The 25,544-nt window shown below is 40.1% G+C and overlaps 2 protein-coding genes across 2 annotated transcripts in view; both read right to left on the bottom strand.

Annotated features, from left to right (window-relative positions):
• Positions 1 to 914, bottom strand: part of LOC102884995 (HRAS-like suppressor 3) — a 24,474-nt gene extending 23,560 nt beyond the window's left edge. Inside the window, exons 1-2 of the mRNA XM_006911182.3 lie at positions 768 to 914; positions 216 to 287 (exon numbers count right to left, since the gene is read on the bottom strand). Coding sequence (XP_006911244.1) covers positions 216 to 230 — 15 coding nt within the window. The 5' untranslated portion in view covers positions 231 to 287; positions 768 to 914. The remainder of the gene's footprint in view (positions 1 to 215; positions 288 to 767) is intronic.
• A 3,225-nt stretch (positions 915 to 4,139) lies between these two features.
• The window catches only part of ATL3 (atlastin GTPase 3), a 34,834-nt gene continuing 13,429 nt past the window's right edge, over positions 4,140 to 25,544 (bottom strand). The window contains exons 4-13 of the mRNA XM_006911181.3: positions 23,408 to 23,512; positions 22,863 to 22,913; positions 18,615 to 18,671; positions 17,838 to 17,930; positions 16,855 to 16,993; positions 11,751 to 11,878; positions 11,073 to 11,129; positions 10,426 to 10,497; positions 9,638 to 10,069; positions 4,140 to 8,863 (exon numbers count right to left, since the gene is read on the bottom strand). Of these exons, the coding sequence (XP_006911243.1) occupies positions 8,777 to 8,863; positions 9,638 to 10,069; positions 10,426 to 10,497; positions 11,073 to 11,129; positions 11,751 to 11,878; positions 16,855 to 16,993; positions 17,838 to 17,930; positions 18,615 to 18,671; positions 22,863 to 22,913; positions 23,408 to 23,512 (1,221 nt within the window). The 3' untranslated portion in view covers positions 4,140 to 8,776. The remainder of the gene's footprint in view (positions 8,864 to 9,637; positions 10,070 to 10,425; positions 10,498 to 11,072; positions 11,130 to 11,750; positions 11,879 to 16,854; positions 16,994 to 17,837; positions 17,931 to 18,614; positions 18,672 to 22,862; positions 22,914 to 23,407; positions 23,513 to 25,544) is intronic.

Genomic DNA, 25,544 nt, shown 5'->3' with positions numbered 1-25,544 from the left:
GGTTGCCTCCAAAGCTGCCCAGGCCAAGTTCAAGTACTGAGACAACTCCAGCAGGTGCAGGCTGACCCACATCTGACACCTAATGCCCAGGGCTGACAGAGGTCTGGCCCCATAGCCTCAAGGATCCTCTCTGAAGTTACAGCTCCAGCTCCAGGCCAATGAATCACCACCAAAACAGGGCTCCCCCTCTGGGCCCGGGCCTGCCCCACACTTACAATGAGTGCGCGCATCTTCTTTTCTGCTGTGGACTTTCAGGCTGGAGTTCGCTTTCTCGGCTGCGAAAATGCCTGAGACAGGGGGAGAAGGGATTCATTACGTCATTAGCAGGAAGCAGCATCCTCCAAACTCCAGAGGATGGTGGCTCTTGGTCGGGAGACTGTGAGCAGTTCGATTCCGACCTCTCCCGGAGCAACCACCTCCCTCCTTGGAGTCCCTCCCCTCCCGCTTCCTGCCCTGCACTTGGCCACAAAAGGATAAACTCCTTGAAGGAGGGCAGAGGAGGTTCACTCGATACTTGAGAGGAGGGGGACCCCGCTGCAGGGAGCGCGATCAGTGTCGCCTGCCCCGCGCGCCGTGCCCTGAACAGTCGGCTGGGGCCGCCCGCGACCGGCCAGCGGTGCCAAGAGGCGGTGGGGGCCAGCCAGCGGCTCCCTAACTTGTTTGCTCCAGCCTCACCCAACTTCTCCGTCTCCCACACGGACCTCAGGATCACGATAGCCACCCGCAGCGCTTCACCCTTAAGTTTCCGAAAGAACTTTTCCACTCACCTTGCGGATCCGGAGACAACGCTACCGCTGTGGCAAAGGGACCCGGTTTTAATGGCAGCAGAGTCCGGGCCAGCGTGAGGTCATCCGGTCCCTCCCCGTGTGACTGGCTAATGGGAGCCTTGCAGAGCTCCCTGGCCCTAGCAACAGGGACCCGCCTACTCCAGCCTCTGGGGCAGACAGGCCGGGTCACCTCCCCCTCATCTGACGTCCTTTTTCCGCTCGTTCCTCCGCCACTGAACCCGCTGCGGGGCCAGCGCCTCCACCTCACGTCTTCTGGACTCGCGCGGCGCGCTGCGGGCTCGCCCAGCGTTGAAGAACGTGTTGTTCTATCCTCCGACTCCGTACACCCGCCACCCTCCAGTGTAAGCTGACTCCTCACTAGAGTGGGCTTATAACGTAAAACTGTGTTACATTTTTAAAGCCATTTGAAGGCAAGGAACTAGCAGAGAGAAAGTACTTTAAACTATTGGGTCTTAAGCCATCAAATATCCCCCAAACCTGGCACACAGCAGGCATCCCATGAATGAGTAATGAAGGACCAGAGGCCCTTCCTCGCACTGGGCTGTCACTGTGTAAGAGTAGAATCATCTCCATAGTTCCAACACTCTCCGCCACACTCAGCCTTGGGACCAGGATGCTTGGGACAAGCCCTGGCCCTGTCACTCGCTAGCTATGAATTCCAGGCACCCTTACCTCTCTGAGCCTCAGTTTATTCATCCGTGAAATGGGGTGATGACAATATGGTACAATGTGTAAGATAATATATAAAAATACATTCCCCAAGGGAGAACGACAAATGAAATGATGCTTAGAAAGTGCCAGGCTGGACATCTGGCACGAGGGAAATCCTCATTCAGGACAGGGTGGCTATTAGTAGCGTGAAGTAGGGCTCACACTCGTTAACATCACACGTCATTATTCACCTGCTTCCCAACAAGGAGAGACAGAGGCAACGTAAATAAATACCAGAGCTTACTGTGCATCACTACTCACCCAACAAAGTGTCGTGTACGTTGAGCAAACGACCACCAGCCAGGCCACGCAAATCCAGGGTGGAGAGTCAGTTTCAAGGAAATCAGACCGTTTCCTGCCACTCCTTACTCTCTGCTTTCAGAATTCCCTAGATGTCACTCCCCTGCTTTGTTTTGTTTTTCCTCCTGTTGCTGTGCCAGGAAAGACAAAACAAAAAGCATCCTAAGGGGCATGGACATCAGCGCTCTGTATGTTTACCTTTCACGCAGCTCTCGAAAGCGCTCTGGAAGAAGGCCTCAGGACTGAGAAGCTACCACACGATGCCAGCACCATCACCAGCAGGACTGTCCTTAGCCCCGTTCCACATCCATCACCACAGTACGGGTGGACAGCCATGCCAGGATCAAGCCCACACGTGCCTCCAAGGCCTCTGATCTTTTCTGCAACTACAACTATGAAACCCCACTATTCCTGTGTGGGGTGGGGGGGGGAGGTGGATATTCATTTCTAATTATTCGCAACCTCTCCATTCTCTGCCTTCCGAGGATGGCTCTCCCAGATAATCCAGTTTTTCTGAGTCCCTGAAAAAGAAGTAACTGAGAAGGTAGAAAGAAGTGGCAACAAGGCTAAATGCTATGCAAGTGTTAAGTGTACTTGGGGGATTCAGAGCAGCTGGGCTGAGGGCAGAAGCAAGGCCAGGGCAGAAGGAAAGGGGGAAGGGTTGCAGGGGGAGTGGCCGGCAACAGCACTTAAGGGAGGCTGTTTGTGATGCTTTTTTACAAACAAGGAGCAGAATCGCAGAATTTTGTACCATGAAGGTTTCTGTTGCTTAACAGCAATTCTCAAAATGGAGCTCACCTTAGGGGAAGGTCAGCTAGCTGTACAGGTTTTTCACATGCATCTAGGCTACTATGGTAAGGCTTCGTGAACGTGCCAATTTTGAGTTTGCTCTGAACAGAAAAGTCAGGCTTTTATTAACAAAAAAGAAGTGTAACTTGTCCTGAATACCCCCGCCCGTCTCTGAAGGCCCTCAAGTCCTACTGAGAGGCAAGAACAAATCCCTATTGAGACCCTGAAGAGCTTCGAAAACTGCTTAAGTGTGCAGCATAACCACCTCTACTTCCCCTTAAAAGGACATCCTGTAATGTTCCAGGCTCATTCCACTACTGTCGTTAAAGGGCCAGTCTGGGGAACTGGTAACTGTTGCGAACTGGTTTTTGTCTGCCCAGCAGTCTTTCATTTGGTGTCTTTGTATGGTTCTGGTGGAGATGCCAATCACAGGACCCTACCATCCTGACTAGACACACTGGGGACCTAGGTCTGGCTGGTTATTGTGCCCCAGCCCCCAGGCTAATGATTGGCCCTGTAAGGAGATGACCCAAAACAGACCAATTGGAATCCTTTGCTAGGATAGATCTATTTTTATATACACACATTTTTAAACAGGCAGAGGGTCAAACCAGCCTTTCCTCTGGGGACATTAAAGTGGAATGACGTAAGCCTGAACTATTTGTGCATCCCCGCCCTTGAGGCGTGGAGAAAATCCTTCCGCAAGAGCAGATAATTCCGCTACTGCAGAACTGAGATCATAGCCTGCTTGCCATTTGTTTTTCCAGTGCCTGATGTCCATTTTACTACAAGATATCCAGTTACAAACCTCTTCCCAGTTACAATTCCTTTTTCTTTTAAGCTAGAGTTGAACTTATCTTTGGCAAACCGGTAACGTAATCGAAGGCAAGAACGTCAATGTGCCAGACAAGCCAGTTTGCTTGCCTTCTCCCCGTCCGCATGACCACCTTCTCCAACCTGAACTTTCCTTCTCCCCAGCTGATACTGATGGGAGCGTCCAAGTTTTCACCACTCTCTGGGATGGGCTCCATGTAACACCTAGCGCGGTGCCTGACATGATCACTATCAGAGACGGATGGAGGATACTGACCTTGCCCAGTGTTTCGAACCAGGGGAAAAATCATTTTTCTGTAGGGCTAAACAGGGTGTGTCTAGTGAGTAGTCAACACGTGACATGTTTGACCTTTGTTTGACGCAAGGTCGCCAGTGAAAGGGAAAGCTTTCAGGAGAGCGTTACCTCGTCTCACTCCCAAAGAGGAACCATTTACCCTGTCGGCTCTGGGTGGGGCAAACGAATTCAAGGGTCCTTACAAGTCCGTGTCACTATAAGTAAAATGTGCATTGATTTTAAGCAGCACAGTCTTCTCCAGCACCATGCTAAGATACTAGTTCAGTATTGTTTTGTAGGACAGAGAAAGCTGACTCACTCAAACCACACCATTACTATATTTGACATAGTTATCCATCCTCTTAGATACCTTATTTGCTTTGCCAAGCGCAAATGTTTCACAGATCTTCCCATATTAAAGAACAGAGAAAGAAAAACACAGATAACATGGCGCTGTGATCTTTATTCCATTAAATGATCTTACAACTAAAAGAAACACGCTTTTAACATACTAACAGCATAATGTCATACTATTGCACTTTAAAAAGTATGTTAAATTTTAAAGCCACTTTAAGAATATAGGAGAAAGTACTTCTAACAAATCATTTTTAAAAACAAGAAATCTGAGAATATTTGTATGTATCCAAGGTAAATATTAACTCCTTTAAGGCTTTAGTCCATGATAGCATTTATTCATCTAAACTGGAATGCTTTGGGACTCAAATTCGATCTTCCCTTGGTCATAAGAACATTACCTTTAAATTTTAGTTCTGGCACAAGAAATTCCTTCCCAAGGAAGAAAAATTTATTTTCAAATCTTTCTGCACCAATATGTTTTGAAAAGTTCCTGATATGGGATGTTTTGTTGCTAATTTTCGAAGTTATGATCCTCTCCTTCCTTTTTGTTCATTATTTTTATTTATGGCTTAAGGTTTTCTATGCGTGAAAGACTTAGGGGTTCAAGCCACAGTGCCGAATTTTGCTTTTTAAAAGAAATACAACTTTCTAGTTTTGGGGGTTTTTTTTTTAAATTCTAATTATACCTGCTAGCAAATAGGATACTTCTACATTCATTTTTCGGAGAAGGCACTACAACATCCTAATTTAGATAAAGGCTCTAAGGAGCTTAGCTAATTCTCCAGATTACAGGCATCCTTACTACTCAACACTGTAAACTCTGAATGATTGTACCTGGCAGACCGCCTAACTGAACCTCAAGTAAAAGCCAGCCACTTGCCTCCAGATGATACTGAATTGCACTTTCCCATCGCGCAAAGTGGTCTCTCTCGCTGAGGTCTCTGAACCACCTGTGATACTATTTATAAAAGTGGTGATTCCAGGCCACGGCCCAGACCGACTGAGGCAATCCCATGTATGAAGCTGAGAATTAAAAATTTTTTAGAACAAGATCCCAGGTAAGTCTTATGCACACCAAGATAGATAAGAACCACACTCCAAACCACAGCTACAGTATGATTCGAATTTAGGGAAAACTATTCAATTGCAAATGGCCTTTTACAATGGGGTTCTTAATGTCATTTTATAAAACCACTTATACAAATAGTTTGTACTTTCATAAGTGAAGCTTGTCTTCACTATGGCCTTATTCCTTGACGAAAATTTTGTGGGATCTAAATGTAAGCCAGAATGATGTAGCCCCAGCCGGCTACCTTACTGGTAGCTATCTCAAATCATCCTAAACTACATTTTAATAGTTCTGGGGGGGCGGGGGGAGAGTTCCATGAAGACTTCCATGTAAGTTACTTTTTAAAAAGAACTCTAGGAAAAAACAAAACTGTTCTTGATGGCTTTTGCCTGGAAAATCAATTAACTTAATTTCTCTAATTTATACATACATACATACATACTCATCCAAACTCACGCTATCAAAGACACCATTTTTATAAGACAAGTAGAACACTGGGTATGACCTGCTAAAGAAACACATTGGCCAAAATATAAAAATAAAAAAGGAAAGAAAGAAAGGAACACACTGCCAATACAAGGCCATTTGCTTCTCTGATGCCAAAAGCATTTTACTTCATGTAAGAGAAGAGAGAAAGACCAGGTAAAGCAAAAACAATATTCACAGGCAATTTTACCAAGTGTGAAAAACCTCCATGGAACGGATTTCTTGGTATACTGACAAACTAAGGAATGACTCTGAGGATGTTTTATCATCACTCATAGCAACATGATAGTTGGCTCTCATTTTGTCTACAAACCGATCTAGAAAAATTTCTCAATGAAAATCAAAATTTTGATTCTATTATTTTTAATATGAAGCTAACTGGAAATATTTAAAAAAACAAATAACATTTAACTTCTCCTGAAATGAGCTCTTTTAATAGAAAATTTTGAAAACTTCCTTTCAAAATGAACATGGTTCATTTTGAAAACTTCCTTTTAAACGTTAATGGAATGTGCCCACATACTGGTGGGAATATGCAAATAAAAAATGCTGCGTGGGAAGGCAGGCCAGCTAGGGAGTGGCAGAGTAACAAACGCTGAATAAACACAGTCTGAACGAAGCAACGTCCCTGACTCATAAATTAAAGGATGAGGGAATTTAAGAAATAAAAGACATTCTTTTCGACCTGGTTAAAATCTCCCCAGGACTATTTATGCCAGCAATGAGAATGCATCATTAACTGAAAAAGCCAATATAAAATCATTAGTATACTGTTATAAGAGAAAACAGGCCAAAGAAAACGCCTTAGAATTCTCACTGAGAAAACTTTATAAACTCTTCCCAAAGGCAGAATAAGTTAATAAAGACCAAAAAAAATAATAGTAATAAGGCTTTTCCAGGGAAATTAAACCAAGTTATTTCTTACGATCAAAACAAATGGTGAATTTAAGCAGTTAATAAATCCTAAGATTTCATTAAGTCATACATTATTTATTTTAAAAAGTCTAATACTTTAGTATTAAAATAAGTTTTAGACACATCCTTTTCTCACTATTAAAGTACAACTCTAGACAATTGTTCTGAAATCTATAAATGTGCTTATAGAATGCATTAAAAGCTAAGTATCTCAACATCTATAAGGCTTTTTAGCAAAAAAACATGCAAAAGTAGTTTATTAAACCCAACATCAGCAATTTAGTTCTAGCAAAAACATCATCCATCAATGACACTGATGTTTTCAATTTGAACTCTATTGGTTTTGTAGGTTTGTTTGTTTTTAATTAACATCTGTAAGGCCTTTAGTTAATAATTATGAACCTGCAGGAAGATGAAAGATCACCTGAAAATGCACTAAGTTTTCAAAACTAAACTTTCAATTTAACAGTCAAAGCTAAGCATCACTACGCAAGTAAAGAGTTTGTAGAACAAGCTGGAAGCTAAGCAGGGTTGGGCCTGGTTAGTACTTGGATGAGAGACCACCTAGGAAAACCAGGTGCTGTAAGCGTTTCAAAAAAAAAAAAAAAAAAAACTGGAATTTTCCTAAAGTTTAACAGCAAGTGAAAAAAAAACAGCAAGAATGTCAGGGCAAGATGGTATGTAAACATGAAAAATATATAAAAAGCACGGAATCGATGCAAGACATAAAAACACTTGAGTGGTAAAGTGTTAAAGTTGTCAAAAAAATTCTTTGAATTCACATGCTAGAAGAGATTCTCTTTTTCCACCTTCCATTCGTACTTCATAATATAGAATTTACTCAGATTTTGTCTAAGCCTTCCTGCCTCCCTCCCACAACAAAAATTATCTTGAGAATTAAGGCTCACACATTTGATGAATGTTTATATAAATACTTGCAGGCAAATTTTAAGAAGTTTTAAATTCCACAATAACTCACCATTATAAATCAAAGGAAAAGACAACAGGTAAAAACTGTTTATCACACAATCAAAGTAAACAAAAAAGAATTCTTAGATACTTCTAGATGTTGTCCATATTTGGGTGGTGTTTTGGTCCTTACTAAGCTAAAGCTATTTTAAAGCTACCAGACAGGTCAAGTAAAGTTAAATAAAGGAAGACTCATGATATAAAACTGTTTTAGTTTCATTATTAAAAATATTAAATGCATAGGAGAATGCAAATAAACATTTTGGATAAAGACATGATTTACTGCTAAGCCACGCGTAACAGGACATCAATTAAAGGCAGTAATATTTGGTAATGCCTATCTTTTAATTCATAATAATGTTCTGTTCTCATACAAAACAAAACCTCTCAAATGATAAGTGAGTTATGTATAATATGTATACGTATATTAACCAACAAACAGTGAATCTGACCAAGGCACAAGTTCAAGTGACTTATCAGAGGTCACATGGTTCATTTAAACTCAAGTTTTTTCCTTAAATTATCAAGCTCATTCCTTTTATTATGAGCCACTCTGGCTTTTCAAGGCATGTTTGCTCTTTTCTAGAAAGAAGCTATAGGAATAAAGATGTGTGTGTGTGTGTGTGTGCGCGCGCGCGCATCCCAAAACTGCCAGCCTATCAGATAAAAGCCCTTAAATTTCAGTGTGTGGTAGATTTAAACGTATTTTTCCACACTATGTAGCAAACAAGTTTCTCTAATGTAAGATTTTAAAAGTATAATGGCATCATTTTCAGTCCTCAGTTCTGAAGCTTTTGCAAGTTTTGTAAACTTTAAAAAAAAGGAATCCTTCTCAATAGAATAAGGTATACAAGAACTAACAAATTCTGCCCCAAACAGTGTCTTACGTGAGGCTGTCCTCAGTCCCTGCCCATCATGCCCACAAGAGCATGGATTCAATCTTAAAAGGCACTAAGCGGCACATAAAGGACTTAAAACTGCATTTCCATTTTTAACTTTTGCTTTTCCCCCCCATAAAGTGCACAAAGCAGAGAGTAATAAGAAAACAGACACAGGCTTAGATCTATATCATCGGCAAGGAAAAGAAATGCTTCCAACAGAAATGGAAGTGTGTGTAAGAATTTGAAGCCACAGGAAAGGTCTGTTCGTTTACTGGCGCCACGTCTCACTCTTCCCAGGTGGTCCCAGATCTGCACTCCTCGGGACCTGGACCTGTGGCCTCGGCAGAAGCCCGGAAATCAGGAGAGGCTGGTCGGGTCCTTGGTGGATCCTCTCGTTAAGATGCTATTGAGCCTTTTTATCCACTGGGGGTTTCCCAACAACTGCATCCCTCACAGCAGCCTGAGTGGAATTTCCAATATGAGAAGTAGCCTGCAAAAGTCCATTGATTCAAGATGTAAGTTAATGAAATATGGCATGGCACCAAGAGAGTAAGTCCTTCGAAATAAACTTTCTGCCTACATTATCAGTGTGTTACAGAAAACAGGGGAATGAAATCGTGGCGGAGGGGAGCCTTGTGGTAGAAGCTGCCTCCAAAAGGATTAGCTGAGCCTTTGCTCTGTTATAGGGGTGGAGTGGGCAGCTTAGCTTCACCATGAGCTTCTCATTTAGCTGGTCTTTCCACGCCACGCGAAAAAGAAATCAATCAGAGTCTCAAGGACTTATAAACCTAGATCTATAAACAGACAAGAAAGTCAGAAGGCTCTAGCTTTTTGGAAGATTTTAAGTGAAAGAGATGCCATCCACTAATAGGATTCAAAACAGAAAATGTTAAGTTCATATTTTTTAAAGCTCTTGATTTTCACTGAAGCAAAATTAACCTTGGATGAGGGGAGAGAAGCACACAGGAATTGTCTGAAGAACATGCAGTTAGAAGTTTCCCGAAGAGATATGTCTAAGTTGGAATGTATTTTTACATTAATAGAAAGTTGGTAGGCATGGAAACAAAATATCAAAATTAAATATTAATATCCTAAAGAAAGATAATAAAACATAATGCCCATCAGAAACAAAATAGCCAGAGAACATTTCTCAGGCCTTCTTTCAATAGGAAGCTCTTCCAAAAAGAGGTATTTTACAACAGAAACACAAATATCTATTTGTGTCCATTTTCAACACTCAGTCTCCTCAGCTGGCACCACTTACCTGCTCCAATACATACGCTGCACCAGAATCGATAGCTCCGCCCAGCTCACGATACTGACCAGAATATCTGATGTACCCCCATGTGAGAAGTGCTATTAACAGCAGTCCAACCATACAGTTGAACAGCTGGGCCACAACCTCAAGACCGACAAAGCCCGTGAGGCCGGAGGCTATGTACAGAACCACGATGCCCACGAAGAGCACCGCGGGGGTTCGGAAGGTGCTGAAGATGTTCTTGCTGCTGTTGTGCTTGCAGAAGTTCTCGTAGAGTTCCTTGATCTCCGCCTCCAGCTCCTCCTGGTAACGAAGGCTAAAATCCTTCCCGCCCATCTTCTTGATCTTTTTAAAATGGTCCAGAGCAAGCTGTCTGAATTCACAGTGCTTCTCCTCTAAAATGTCGGGAGACAAATAAGGTTTCTCTCCCCCACAAACCTAAAAAGAACAAAGACACGTGTGTCGTGCAAGATAAAATAAGTGAAAACCTTAGACTATTTTAAGATATCAGATATTCGTTTTTAAATGATGAAGATCAATAAAGTCTGCGCTCGCTTCCTCTGAAAAGCCCCCTTAAATACCAAGGTGATGGGGATCAGTGAGGGCAGTGACCCTGCAGGAAGCCTGGGCTAGAAATGGTGATAACTGGAAGGCCCCAACAACCAGGATGACCCAAATTTAGCTTTGCTGCCTCATCATCTGAAGACACATTAAACAGGATCAAGTTTGGCCTTTAGAAGTCAGCAACAACGTCTAGGTTATAGATATTTCAGAATAAGACATGTCTCACATACCTCTTCCATGTTGTTATAATACATGTCCTTCGCAGAGGCTGCAGCTGCTAAATTGTTGGCTTCGGCAGTGGCCTTTTGAAACAAGGAAAGTATAAGCTATAAATCCTTTCTCTTTTAACATTCTTCTACAAATAATCAAGGAAAATTTTCTCACCTTATTCCCCATTCTTCCTTTTTTATTATCCTTCTGCTATTTTCTAGGTTTCCATATAGCCCAATTAATGAAATAAATTTTCTGCCAAAGATATCCTTATACGTAAGAATCTTTACCATAAATTAAACTTCTGAAAATTATTTCCTTTCCTTCGATTTTAAATGTTAAAAAGTAGAAGTCGAAAAAGAAGGGGGTGGGGAAATGATCTTTACAACGTCAATCCCAAACTCTAGCTTCCTTTGTGAAAATGTGTTTTCATGGTGTGTCTGCTGGGAAGACCGGGCCCAGGGAGAGGCCGTTCTGTTTTCACTGAAGCACTATGAATAGAGACAAGAAGCCCGGAAGGCAGGCTGCTGGAAAACACGCTGCGCATCGGCAGAGCTCAGCCAGCGGGGAAGGAGAGCGACCGCACTCTCGAAGGGCTCCGCTTACTGTACGTGGGTCAACTCACGTAATCAAAGGGTATCGCTCAGAATGTCAAAGAATTGCTTACCTGAAGCATGGATTTGGGGTGAGGCAAATCTTCTCCTTGGTAAATTTTAATGTATGCCTTAAAACATAAACATGAAAGCCATTACGAAAAATGTCACTCTGTCATATTTAATCATACTTTTAACTTTTAGAAACAGTGACCATACACAACTGCATTTTCCTAAAGACCTAGATCAACACCCAGGAATTAGCAAAACCACAACACGCCTTGGAGTGCATGTTAGCATTTTTAGTGAACTAAAAATGTTCTCAAGCAGCACGAGCCTACCGAGGCTAAGACTCCCGCCAGACTCCCCATGCACACTGGCCTCACCACTACCTGTGGGCAGAGTGACCATCCGCCTTGAGGTAGTCGTGTCACATCTAGGTGCCGTCTCCTCCTACTCACAGCAACTTCCTAACCACCTCCTGTCCACACCATCTTCCTTGAGGAACAATCTTCCTTTAGCCACAGAAATTACTCCTCTAAGAGAGTGCAAAGAACATCCATTTGGTTCTTACACTAATACTGCCACCCAGTGGCCCACTCATGGAAGGACACTGAAGTCTGAAAATGCCTCTCACCATCTCCCCCATGAAACTCTTCTAAGCTATTAAGATATTGAAATTCAAGTTAGTTTACAACCTAGACCATTTTACCAAAAGTCTAAACAGTTTAACAATTAAAACCCGTATTTACCTTAAAATACTCCAACAGCCCCCGACAGGTGACTTTTGAGCCATTGATCTCCTTTTCCATTAAGTTCGCTGGGTTTAATACATACGGTATCAGTATCTGTAACTGCTCTTTGAATTCACTGGCGATATCTGTTCGCAGGACCATGAAGAAGGAAACAATAAGCCAAACGGACTATTTAACCAAGGTGAGCATGAAACACAACCTTTCTAGGTTTCCAACCAACTCAAACTATCAACTGAACAGAAAGTGGGTAGGAACCCACATCAAGGCAGGAACTCTTCAACCTTCACAGCCCTAACTTATAAAATTGAGGCATTCTCATTTCATTTATTCACTCAGCCGTTCTGAGCACCTTTCTGTGGCAGGCACTGCCACAGAGCTGAAGACAGAGCTGTGAATGAAATGAAAGTGGTTTCTAAATTTTTCCAATTACAAATATCACCATAAAATCTGTTGGAAAAACTTCAAGTTAATTTATTTCCTGAGATTATTTCCTTCAATTATATGATCCTCTGAGAGGAATTACTCGATATTATAATGACAATGTAGACTCCTGGAAAACATTCAAAACTATTTTTAAAAACCTATAAAGCCCATCATCAGATAATCACAATTAACATTTAAAATATCCCTATCTGGATGAAAAAGTACAAACTGGCAGTTTGTGAAGTACAGCCTACGGAATATAGTCAATAATATTCTAATAACTATGTATAATGCCAGGTGGGCACTAGACTAATGAGGGGAATCACTTTGTTAATTACATAAATGTTTAACCACTACGCTGTACACCTGAATATTCAATGTACTGAATGTCAACTCTAACTGAAAAATTAAAATAAAGTAAATAAACATCCATACCCTTCCTATTTCAGGTTCTTACATATTGCTAAATTGTTTTTGTAAAAGACTGCACCAATTATACCCACCAACGTATGAGAAGGCGTGTTTACCACTAGACAGATTATCGTTTTTAAAATCTTTACTGATTTAATTGGTGAAAAACGGTATCTTTGGACTTCTGCTTCTGATAGCACTGACAAGAGAATCTGAAGGGACCTTCATCCTAACAAGATCCTGCACAAAATATATTCCATTACACTGCTGGGCCTGAAAGTAAAAGGGCTGCAAGGGGCTGAGCAGGTGGCAGGAGACGTGAGCCGAAACCAGAGCAGTGAACTCAGGGCGGCTCACTTGAGGACATTCACTACAATGGGTGACTTTTGGCAAAATTAACTCCTAAATTAAGTTGGATCCCAGTAGGGAGCGGCTGGAATGGTCCGGGATCAGTAAGCCCCTAGCTCCCTCCCTAAAGGAGCAAACACAAATCTCTGGAGAAAAAAGTAGATCTGAATCATGTACCAAACAGCTGCACAAAGAAATCTGATGATAGGAAATAAAAAAGAAAAATTAAAATATGGAAGGCTGAATGAAATTTAATACATGTCTAACTGGAGTCCTATGGCTGAGAATTCTCTCACTGATGAAATACGTAAATCCACAGCTTCAGAAACTACAGCACATAATGAGTACGTTAAATAGAAAGAACTACACGCATTAACAGTAAAATCGCAGCATGGCAAAGATCTCCTGGAATAAGGTCTGCAATAAAAGAAAGGTTGAAGGAATCAATAAACATGTAAGGAAAGCTAAACAAATATTACCCTATAGATAATAATGACAGTTAATTGATGAGGTTAAAAAGAAGACAAAGCTAAAACACTTTAGGAGGAAGGTAATCAGAGTTAAACTGTTCTACCTAAGTAAGTGGATACCAACCTCCATCTAAATATTCTTAATCCTATAGTCTCCTCAGGATGGTGCCAAAGTATGGTCTATACCAACTTTAAAAAGGGATTAACCCCCACATTGCACACTGATTAGTGGTTTAATATATGACAAAAGTGACGCTTCAACCAGTGGAGAAAAGTTGGACTATTCAATAAATACTGTTGGGACAAATGGGTTAGCGATTCAGAAAATAAGTTGGATCCAAATTGGATCATAAATTATAATGAGAAAAATAAAACTGCAAGTTTTTAACAACAACAACAAAAAGAGTAGGATAAATTCTTTATAACCTTGGAGTGAAAGTGTACATAATATGCTATTGTATATATTCATATTTGCTTGCATATACTAAAGAAACTGCAAAACTACAAACATGTGAATGTATTACCTTCAAAAAAACCTTCTATTATGGTTTCAACTTTCATCACACTAAAAGACTGAGCTTCAAAAATATTTCATACAAAGAACTAGCAAGATCCAGACACCACAGATTGTTACTATACACAGTTCTACAGACCCTCAGCTATTACTGTTTCTGTCAAGGCTGTACCAAAATATTACTTTTAGAGTAGACAAGTGTCTCGTGACACTTTAGATGATCTCTAAAGACTGTACTGATATACTTGCATTCCTTGATTATTGTGATGCTACACGTATAGTGTAGTCATGGGGATATATTGCCCATTTGTATTTCTTCCTTTGGGACTTGCCTTTTCATGTAAGAAATAAAGATTTTAACTCTATAAATGTGTTTTATAGTTTATTCATGGATGAAGAAAGCAAATGGTGCATAATTATGAGACTAAGATTTGCTTATACAGAATTTGTTCCTTATTTTATAAACATACTATGAAACTTAGCACATTACTATTTAGTGATAAGTCATTCATAATCTCTAAGTATGTACACCGGGTTGAACAATATGCACACTGAATGCATGTCCACCTGGAATCTCAAAATGTGACCTTATTTGAAGACACAGTCTTTATAGATGTAATTAGCTTAGATCATACCAGATTAGGGTGAGATTTAAAACCAGAGTGGTGTTCTTATAAAAAAAGAGAACACGCAGAGGTACACACAGAAGGTGGTCATGTGACCACAGAGACAGAGACTGGAGTGATGCCAACTACAAACCAAGGAATGCCAAGGACTTCCAGCAATCACTGGAAGTGAGGAGAGAACCATGGGACACATTCTCCCTCAGTGCCTCCAGAAGGAACCAACCCTGCCGACACCTCCATTTTGGAATTCCGGTCTCCTGAACTGTTGGGGAATAAATTTCTGTTGTCTTCAGCCACCCAGTTTGTGGAACTTTGTTACGGCAGTCATAGAAAACTAAGACAATACGCATAACCAAAAGCGATGCCAACTTACAAAAGCCAGGGTTATAGAACTTTTAAGAAGCTTTTCTTGTTACCTGGAATAGCATGATAAAAATGAATTTTAAAACAGAATGTTTTGAATTATCGAAATGTTTGCCAATACAGAAGAATCCCATCTCGTGTGTTTATACCTGAAATAGCTGACACCACCGTGAGGAAAGAGGAAAAAGCATGCAGTCTCTCCAACCCACCTTTCTGATCATCTTCATTTAACAATTCCACTGAACAACCTCCCTACCAGCAATGAACAAACCAGAGTTTACGTTTGGTAAACACATATCTAATGATGGAGCATTATAACCCTAAAAGACGTATCATCTACACACTCAACTTTCTCTCTATACTCAACTCTGAAGTCAATTGCAACTACTTTTTAGGTAAAAGGTTCTAGTTCCAGTTCTGTCTAAGCAGATTTCTCTCCAAAGCCAGACCTCAAATTTGGATTTCTGAATTGTTGTCTAACAGGGTCTGGAGGTCTTCCGCTCAGGAAAGCTGCCACCCACATAAAAATATCAGACAAGTGACAAATAGAGGGTAAAGAAGGTAAGTCTCTCAAACTTGGTTTATTTTGCAATATTACAAGTTGGAACATAAATCTTAAGGTGAACAAATACATTAACTTTCTTGGATCAACTGAGTCAATTTCTCCTGGTAACTAAACCATATATATTCCTCTAAGTTACTTCCTCAATATAACAGAAGAACTTCTATTTGAACACAGTATGGATTTGGAGTAAGAGAGATCTGGATGTGAGTCTCTGCCCCACCACTTACTAGCTAAGTACTTTGAGCAAGTTACTTAACTCTCTTGACCAGTTTATCTGTACAATCAAGGAAATAACATCGGCTTCATGGAATTACCGGGATCACTGAGTATGAAAGTGACTACCATAGTGTTGGTACTATGGTCTGAATGTTTGTGTCGTCCCACCCTCACCCCACCTCTACCCCCCGCCCCCCCACAAAATGCATATGTTGAAACCCTAACCCCTAAAGGTAATGGCATTAGTAGGTAGGGCCTTCAGGAGGGGATTAGGCTATGCGGTTGGAGCCCTCCTGAATGGGATTAGTGCTCTCATAAGAGACCCACAGAGCTCCCTAGCCCTTTCCATCACGTGAAGATACAACCAGAACTCTGAGACCAGGAAGGGAACGCTTACCCCACCACACTGCCACACTGACCTCGGAATTCCAAGCTTCAGAACCATGAGAAATAAATTTCTGTTGTTTACGAGCTACCCAGTCTACAGTATTCTCTTACAGCAGCCCAAACAGTCTAAGACAGCTGGGAACACAAGTGGGCCTCTAAAAATGGCAACTACTATTATTTCTACTTTACTGGGAACCTGAGAAGCTCAGATAAGTTTACAAACAAAAATGCTCAGGTTAACACACGTTTAAACTGAGGGTTAGCCATTAAATGATTCAAGGTCTCAATGAATAAGGAACAAAAATAAGATGATGGAACCTAAGAGTCCCAACTCTGATTTCTCTAAGCTACCATCTAGTCAGCACTTCCTAATATTAAGGTATGACCGACCCAGCAGCAGGTTTTGTTATAATCACAAATAAGCTGAAAACAATGGCCATGACATGTATTATCTTACCTTTCTTTGGGAAGTTAATTTTACTTGATAAATTATTAGCTGACAAATGTTCAGTCTTCCTTTACTTAGCGCTTTTATCTCTTATAAACCAATAATCATAACATGTCTCTTAGAAAGACCGATGGAGAAACTAATGTGAACTTATTCTGATGGTCACAGTAGACAGGAGCAAAAACTGAACCAGACTCTAAATGCTATTTTTTCTAAGACAACACACTATTTCTCTTAAGCAGTCACTAGATTCATAACTGACATTTTCTGGTCACTATTTAATTCCAAAGATCCAATCACATGTTTAAAATAACATCATTTGTAACATACCTTTCAATTTCCCATCAAACTCAGGGCTTGTGGCCACCTGGAGTCCTGGATGTGGCAGGAGAAAACAGGTGACGCTGGAGAAACATGAGTGAATGTGATTTCGGACATTCTGAATTTCTTCATGCTGATGTTCTTTCACCTGCCAATGAAGATCAACAATTCACAAAAGATTATTTGTTTTTCTTCACTAGGAACCACTAGTACAGGACAAAGGAAAGAAGACTTCCCAACTCTGATGGGTCACAGTGGCCTATGTTTTGTCCAACGAGCAAACTCAGAACCCTAAGAAGCAATAAACGCACAACTTTGATTAACCATGGGTTGGCTCCTAGACATATCAAAGAATAGGTACTAAAGAATTTTGTTTGGTTTTTTTAAAGAGTATTACACAATACTTAGGAAGAACAAGAGAAGGTTTGTAGGCATAAAGGAGGATCTAACCAACTGGTAGTAATTGACAAAAAACTGCTGTGCTTTAATTTTGGAGAAAAGGCTAAGCCTGTTTATAGTCATCCTGAAACAAATAAGAATTCTGAATAAGAACAACAGAACTAAAGTTCTGAATGTAGTGTCCTAAAGGCACAATCAGAACCTGATGTAGAATGTAAAAGGAAAGCTTGGGCTTTTGCCCAGAGTTCTCTATAGTCCCCGTGCATTATAGACCTGGCTACTTTATTCTAAAACATGAAGTGTTATTATGGCCATGCCACCCTGAACACGCCCAATGTTTTCTGATCTCAGAAGCTAAGCAGGATCGGGCCTGGTTACTACTTGGATGGGAGACCACCTAAGAATACCAGGTGCTGTAGGCGTTAAAACAAACAAACAAATAAATAAAACATGAATAGTAGTGTGTGAATAGTCATAAGTATTTAATACACTTAAAATAATTTTCCATAAACTGCTTTACATGCAATAGTTAAAGGCAAATGAGAAAGTTATCACTACCTTTAGGTAATTCTTCAGGTTCTATTTCTACTTACCTGTAAACGTTTATCCAAAAATGACATTCCTCCCTGTAGTCCATAGTTGTATTCATAAGGGAAACTCCAGTCTCGAACCAAAAACATCAGTGTCTATTTTGGAAAAGAGCAGAACGTATTGTAATGCTGCATAAATGGATTTTCAAAATAACAATTGAAATGCTTCTTTGCACAACGTCAGCTTCTTCAAAGGGGACAAAAAAATATGCTGAAGGATTGATCTATTCTGTAATGTCTTAGAAACGTTATAAACACTAGGAGGACATGTACACTAAAAGCGAGTATGGGAAATGTGGTCAAGGACAAGTGAGAAAACAAAATGGCACTAGCTAGTCTTCAATCAGATCTACTTTTAACATTAGAAAGAAAAAGAAAACTAAAATAATAACAATACTTAAAGCTCTTCTAATTTTATTGAGGTTACTGTGCATTCTCATCCTCATGAAACCATTAGCTAAAGCAGAAGTCAGAAAATTTTTTGTGTAAAGAGCCAGAGAATAAGTATTTTAGGCTATAGCAGCAAGAAGCAGCCATGGACAGTACAAACAAGTGTGGCTGTGTTCTAATAAAACCTTAGCTATAGACGCTAAATTTCAGATGATTTACACACATCATAAAATCTCTTTTGATTTTTTTCGACCATTTAAATATGTAAAAACCATTCCTAATTCACGGGTCATGTAAAAATAAGAAGCTGGCTAGATTTGGCCCATGAACTGTAGTTTGCTGATCCCTGAACTAAAACAAAAATATGAATATTTATAGTTAACATTATACCTGAAAGGGTTTTTGGAAAATTTCATCCATTGCCAGACGACCATATTCTGTGAAAAGCTTTAAAAAAGAGAAAAAAGAAGAGTTATGGCTTGTAAGGCAAAATTACTTAAAGAGTTTCTGTGTCTAGTCTTTGGCAAAATTCTTTGAACAGACTGAATACTACTTACATGAAACGAAAGTTCTACAGTTGCAAAGCCCACAGGAGCCATTAACCTTAAAATAATCTTGGATCTGTCTCACATCCCACATCCCAATTCGTTAGCAAATCCAGAATCCAACCACTCACAACTTCCATGGAGCTTGGAATATTTCAATAGCTTCCTAACTGGTCTCCCTGCCCCACTCCCTTCCCCGCACTATTCCCAATTCCCATATAACTGTTCAAGGGTAGTTAGAGCACACCCTGCCTCTGCCCACCCCCACCCCCACCCCCGCCCCAGCCTTATTCAATATAAAAGCCAGTCCTTACAGCCTGATCCCTGATCCCTCCACACTGGCCCTCCTCACTGTTCTTCAAACACGCTGGGCACACTGCTGCCTTGGGGCCTTTGATGACTCCTCCTCCTGCCTGTAATGTCCTTCCCCCAAGTATCTGTACAATCAGGTCCCTCACTTCTTAAAGTCTTTACTCAAAGCCTCTCAACGAAGCCTTCCATGGCCCTCTACCTAAAAAGACTGAAATTCTTCACACAAGGTTTCCTACCCCATGTCTCTTTAATTTTTCTCCTTAATGTATCTCACTATCTAACATACTATACCTTTACTTATTGTAATTAGTGTCTGTCTTCACTACTAGCACTGAGACGCCATGAGAGCGACGTTTGTTTCGTGCGCCACTATACCTCTAGCATCAAGAAGAGTGTTAGACCCATAGTATGTACGCCATTCGAATGACTGAGAATCCTTTAAGGTTAGAGGCACGGGCCATCAAGAAATGAGCAGATTCTCTCAGCAGAATCCCTGAAAGGCTCAGAAATTAGAAGCACCAGTTACCCTGAAGGAGAGGGTGAGGGAGATAACTAAAATGTTTGAAAGTCTGTGGAGAGAACACCTAATATTCCCAGATTCCCAGATCCTGCTCTGTTCTCCACCTCCAATGCTCTTCCTGCCCCCACAGAAGATGGGAAATGTACTATCTGAAGAGGATAAACCAAAAGGAATTGAGACTTTGACTCCAAACTTAGCTGAACAAGGAAGGAATAAGTCTCCTGCCTGACTGGAAACAGGTACTTAAGCCTAAGTCTCCAATCACACTGAGCAGTGAGCCTCCTTGGCACACTCACTCACTGGAGTCACAGCCAAGCTCCCTGCCACCCAGCGCAGGCAGGAGTTTAAAGAATTATTCTCTGGAGACCGACAGCCCAAGAATAACAGTCTGCAAATATAGGCATTTTGAGGTTGCAACAAAAAAAGCTAAATTGTCTTGCCCAATCACCTCACTGCGATCCAAGCCAGTACACAAGGCCCACCTCTGACCAAAGCTCCGAGTCAGCTTTTCAGTGGCTCACTCTTAAATACAGATGGCCACGGACCACCAGACCTTTGAGAAAAGCTTCTAGCAAGAAAGACAAAAACTCATGTCCTTCAATTCTAGAATATCATCTGAACCTTACATGAATGCTAGTAAGTTTTTTTCCTACACACATACCTGTGGTGAAGTTTAATTTATAAATAAGGCACAGAAAGAGATTAACAACAATAACCAATAATAAAATAGAACACTATCCTATAATAAGTGATGTGAAATGTGGTCCCTCTCTCTCTGATAACTGAGACAGCTATTAAATGACTAAAGGGCGGGGAGTTTCTACAGCATGGACACATTGGACAAAGGGATGATTCATGTCCCAGGCAGGACAGAGCAGGACAGTGCAAGATTTCAATACATTACTCAGAACGGTACACAATTTAAAACTTATGAACTGTTTATTTCTGGAATATTCCACTTGATATTTTCAGACTGCAGTTGACTGTAACTGCAACTGTGGAAAGCAAAACCGCAGATGAGGGCGAAGTACTAAATTGCACTTATGGTTCAGAATTATTTAATTTATACGAAATCAAACCTACCCATATTTTTTTTGTCTTCTACCTTTGACGTCTTGCTTAGAAAATTCTACCTCGATATTTTATATTGGACCTACTTTTTTCTAGTCATTTATGGTTTGTTTGGTTTTTTTCTACATCAAAATATTTAATCCATCTGGAATAACGTGTTAGCTACACATATAGATACATACAGAAAATACACACATAGAATACAGAAAAAAATAGAAGAAACAAAGCACATTTCTGCATGTGGTTAAATCTTTTATATGCCTCATACAGCTCTGAATTGCTTCAGATGGATCTCCTTAATTTATTCTGAGGTTTTAATATTTTGCTGCTATAGTAAATATTTTCCATTACATTTTTAAACTGGTTAATGTTGGAAGATAAGAAAGCCTTCTGATTTATATTTGTATTTCGTGATGGGGATCTGAGTTTTTTTCTAGTTCTAAATTGTTTTACAGTTGATTCTTATGGCTGTCCAGGTACACAAGACTATTATTTTTTCCTTTTAATATTTATATTTATGCAATTTCTAGATGTGCCATCAATCAGCCTTGTCAAGTGAGACAAGTCCGCCAGCCATTAGGTCCTGTGGCCACTCTGTAGAGCAGGGGTCCCTAACCCCAGAGCCACGGACCTGTACTGGTCCATGGCCTGTTAGGAACTGGGCCACACAGAAGCAGGTGAGCCAGTGAAGCTTCCTCTGTATTTGCAGCCATTCCCCAGCACCAGCATCACCACCTCAGCTCCACCTCAGATCAATAGGCATTAGATTCCCATAGAAGCTCTGGTCCCTGGTACCAGAAAGGTTGGGGACCACTGCACTAGAAGCTACAAAAAGGTAAGAAAAGATTCTCCCCCACAGGCTTCAGAGCACATGGCCTCCAGAACTGTAAGACAATCCATCTCTACTGTTTTAAGCCACCCAGTATGTGGTGCTCTGTGACAGCAGTCCTCACACACTGCCCATGCCTATTCACTTATGTATCTCTCTCACTGACTGGGCTAAAAAAAATCCATAAAGAATTATGTCTGCTTTAAACACTAGTGTATCTCTAGCACCTGGTCCACTGCCTCACGCAAGGTGGGCATTCAACGAAATGTGTGAAAGAAAGGTGCTTAGAAAAGAATTAGTTTTAGGTGAAAAGGTGTGTCCAACTCAAGTTTTGACGGAAATTTTTACAGAGCAACAGCTCTCAACCACTGAGTCATAGCACTGGTGCAGAACCACCAATTATAAGGTACAAGTAAGTGCTAGTAGTAACATTAAGGGCCAAAGTTTAGGAATTATTATTTTTTTAAAGAAACATAAATTAGAACCAATTCAACGTAGTCTCTATAATAAATGACACGCTCATTCTCTCACATTCTAATATGTTTTCTTGAATGTCAGTAGGAGAAGTGAAATTAAAAAGCATGTCAGAAACTGTATTTAATTCTGCAATACCCACGGAAGAGTATTTTACAGGAAAAACATATAAGAACTACTGCTATGGAGAAGGGAAGACATTGACTAGAAACAGTAGTCATAACGGTAATAATAAATAATGACTAGCAGTTATCAGACATACTATTTTCCAGGTACATAACTCTATGTATTTTATAAAATTTAATATATTTAACCTAACCTGGATTATTGCAATAGCTTCGTAATCAGTCTCACTGGATGCACACTTGCCCCTCTAGAAATCTATCCTAAACACAACAGCCAAAGTGATCCTTCTACAACATGTCAAACAATATCACACCCCTGCTCAAAACATGGCTCCCACCTCACCCAGAGGAAAAGCCCAAGTCCTTGCAAAGGCCAGGCGTCACCAGGACCTTAAGGCCTCTCTCACTTCATCGCTTAGCCTCCTCCTGTCACATCCTCAGATCCCACTCACTGGCCTCCTTGCTGCTTTATCCTGCCAAGCACCCTCCGCCTCACATTTTTCTCCTTGCTGTTCCCCTCTACTAACCCACCTTTCCCCCAAGACGAATCTGCAGGACTTACATGCCCACTTTCTTCAGTTTCCTGCTCTACACAGTAAAGCCTTCCCTGACCCCTCAGCAACAGATATACAGAGTATAGGATTACTATGAACCAAAAGCCTTCCTCCACATTTCAAGCTTTTGCTAAAAGTACTCAGTAAAATTTTTATGTCTTAAAACTTTTAAATGACATATAATGATGTTTTTATGAGGAATATATACCTGTAGCTGTTGAAGATCATCTTCCTGAATGTTCTGGGATAAATTATAAATCTAGAAAACAAAAATCCAGATTGATACGACTCTAGCTTACTTCAAACAAAGCTCAAATAAGCCTAAAGCACTGAAAAGAAGTTTTGTACATTTAAAGGTTTGCATATAAGAATATGAAGTCTGTTCAAACAGTAATATTATGTCTTTTGAAAAACTATGCATGCACAGCTGAAATAACATAATTCTTCCTTTACAGTTTAAAAAATATTTTTCTTAAGTTCTTACCAAATCTACACTTCCTATATGATGTCACTGATATAATTTCAATTTCCACTTTGACTTTTCTTAGAGTTTTTTTTATATATATTTATGACCAAAATGGGATAGTTTAGGCTGCTTCTTGAGCTTGTAAATGTTAACTGATATCTGTAGTCTAAAAAGAACATTTGTATATCACCATAGGAGTTCTGACAACAGAACAATAACTAAAATTAGATGTACTCCCTTCACCTTATTTCCTCTACAAACTTTTTTCTCTAGTCAAATGGTTTTACCTGAACAGAACTGGTCATGGTGCTCAGAGCGAAGATGGTAGCGCAGTCTTTCACGGTGGACTGGCTGTCGAATGCCCCCTGGGTATCCATCAGAACAACTGCGACCTACAAAAAAAAGGGAAAAATACACACAAAACATGTTAAAGCAAGAAGGGGAAAAAGTAAAGGAGAAACGGAATAGTACAGGTAACATTTAAATGAGACGTAAACACCTGCTTGTAGGGTCTATCAGAAAGTATAATTATTTAGGTGCCTTGTTTTGACCAGAGAACTTTGCTGGAGATCATCTGCTCTGACCTAATGAAACAATAAAAAACCGGCTTACAGAGCAATACAGGAGCGGGAAAGCACCCCACCAACTAAGATGGCCAAATGTTGAGGCCAATTAGCTCACTCACCAAGCCAGTCATTTGGATGTTTAGTTGTTTTTGAAAAAGAAATTAAAAATATTAATTGACTTAGTTTAAACTTAGGCATAATCCAATAAAAGAAAACGTATGTATTGGAATATTTTTGGCCTTTACTGGCAAAGCTGTATTTTCTCAAATTTCTAAGGTGTTCTGGTTGTTTGATAAAAGAAAATTAACATTGAACCTTTATAAAAGATAGACCACACCAAAAAGGCCAAACTAAAGGAGAATGCAAGCTGTCTTCACACTCTATAAACATAGCTAGGCTTCATGAAGCCTTAGGTTTTCCAAAAAGGACTTAATGATCCATTCCCACCCTGAAAGTGCAATTAAAAAATTTAGCAACAAATAGCCAAAGACACAGTCAAAGTACTACAAGTGGCCGCCTCTGAAGAAGGGGACCAGCCAGGAGGAAGGATGCTCTTCTTTATTGTGAACAATGAAATGCTAATTAACTATTTAAACTACATTTATATATTACTTTCGTTAAAAAACAAAATGTTGCTGAAAAAAAAAAAAAGCAAGTAACTGATACATATAAAATCCGATTAAGACTACAAATAAAACACACAAAAGGAACTATCCAAAACCTATGATCTCCTATGTGTAATTCTGAAAGGTCAGTAGTGGCCAGGGGCTGAGAAGAGAGAGAAGAGGAATGACTGCTAATGGGGACTCAGTTTCTTTTGGGGGTGATCAAAATGTTCTGGAATTAGATGGTGGTGATATTTGCACAGCTTTGGGAGCATCCCAAAAACTGCTGAATTATATACTTTTTAAAGGATGAATTTTATGGTATGCAAATTATATCTCAATAACAAAGGGCTAATCATGGCATATATTTGCTAACTAGAAAAACGAGGCTAGACAGAGGAAGCAAGGGGAAACACTAAAGAGAAGCTCTTTTGAGGAGCGAGAGTCGCACGAACACTTAGATAAAGTGCTGAGTATATGGGGGAATGTATTCTCATCTCATGTGGCAGACCCCTAGTGCCATAACCACTTTCAAGAACAATTGGGCAGTAGCTGGAAAAAGGAAATGTGCATTCTCAGACCCAGCAATTCTACTTCTAAGTGGCTTTCTAACGTTTTTGGCTGGAACCCAAAGTAAGAAATATATTTTACATCATGACCAAAAATGCACATACATAAAGCTGGAACTAAATTTGTATGTGTATGGCACTCTGACACTTTCTACTCTGTTCTAGTTCTTTCTTTTTTAAATACTGGTCACAATTGTGCTTGCTTCGGCAGCACATATACTAAATACTGGTCATAAGCCAATAAATTGACTTCTCTACCTTAATGGGTCAGGGACAAAGTTCAAAACACTGTGGCCTGGAGACATGCTTGTACACTTACTCAAGGAGACATTTATCAAGCTGTTCACTGTAGCGGGATTATAAAAATTTTTTAAAAGGTAAATAATCTAAAAGCCCACCAGAAGGAAAATGGGTAAGTATGATATATTTGTATGATGATTACTATATAACGGTTAAAAGAAATAAACCAGAGCTACTCCTTTAAGAATGTTGATTTTTAATTACAAAGTAAAAACAAATGAATTATCTCTCTACTTCTTAAACCAGATAATTTCTAAACTAAAATCTCACCAAGTATATATATATATAAAAAAAAACCCAAGACAATCATGTTTAACTTATTTGGCTAACTTCTAAAGAACTGCTTATCAGTACGGCATTTATCCAATATCACATTGATTTTTA

Source organism: Pteropus alecto, unplaced genomic scaffold (genome assembly GCF_000325575.1).
Source record: "Pteropus alecto unplaced genomic scaffold, ASM32557v1 scaffold43, whole genome shotgun sequence".
NCBI lineage: Eukaryota > Metazoa > Chordata > Mammalia > Chiroptera > Pteropodidae > Pteropus > Pteropus alecto.
This window is presented reverse-complemented; position numbering and strand designations above follow the sequence as displayed.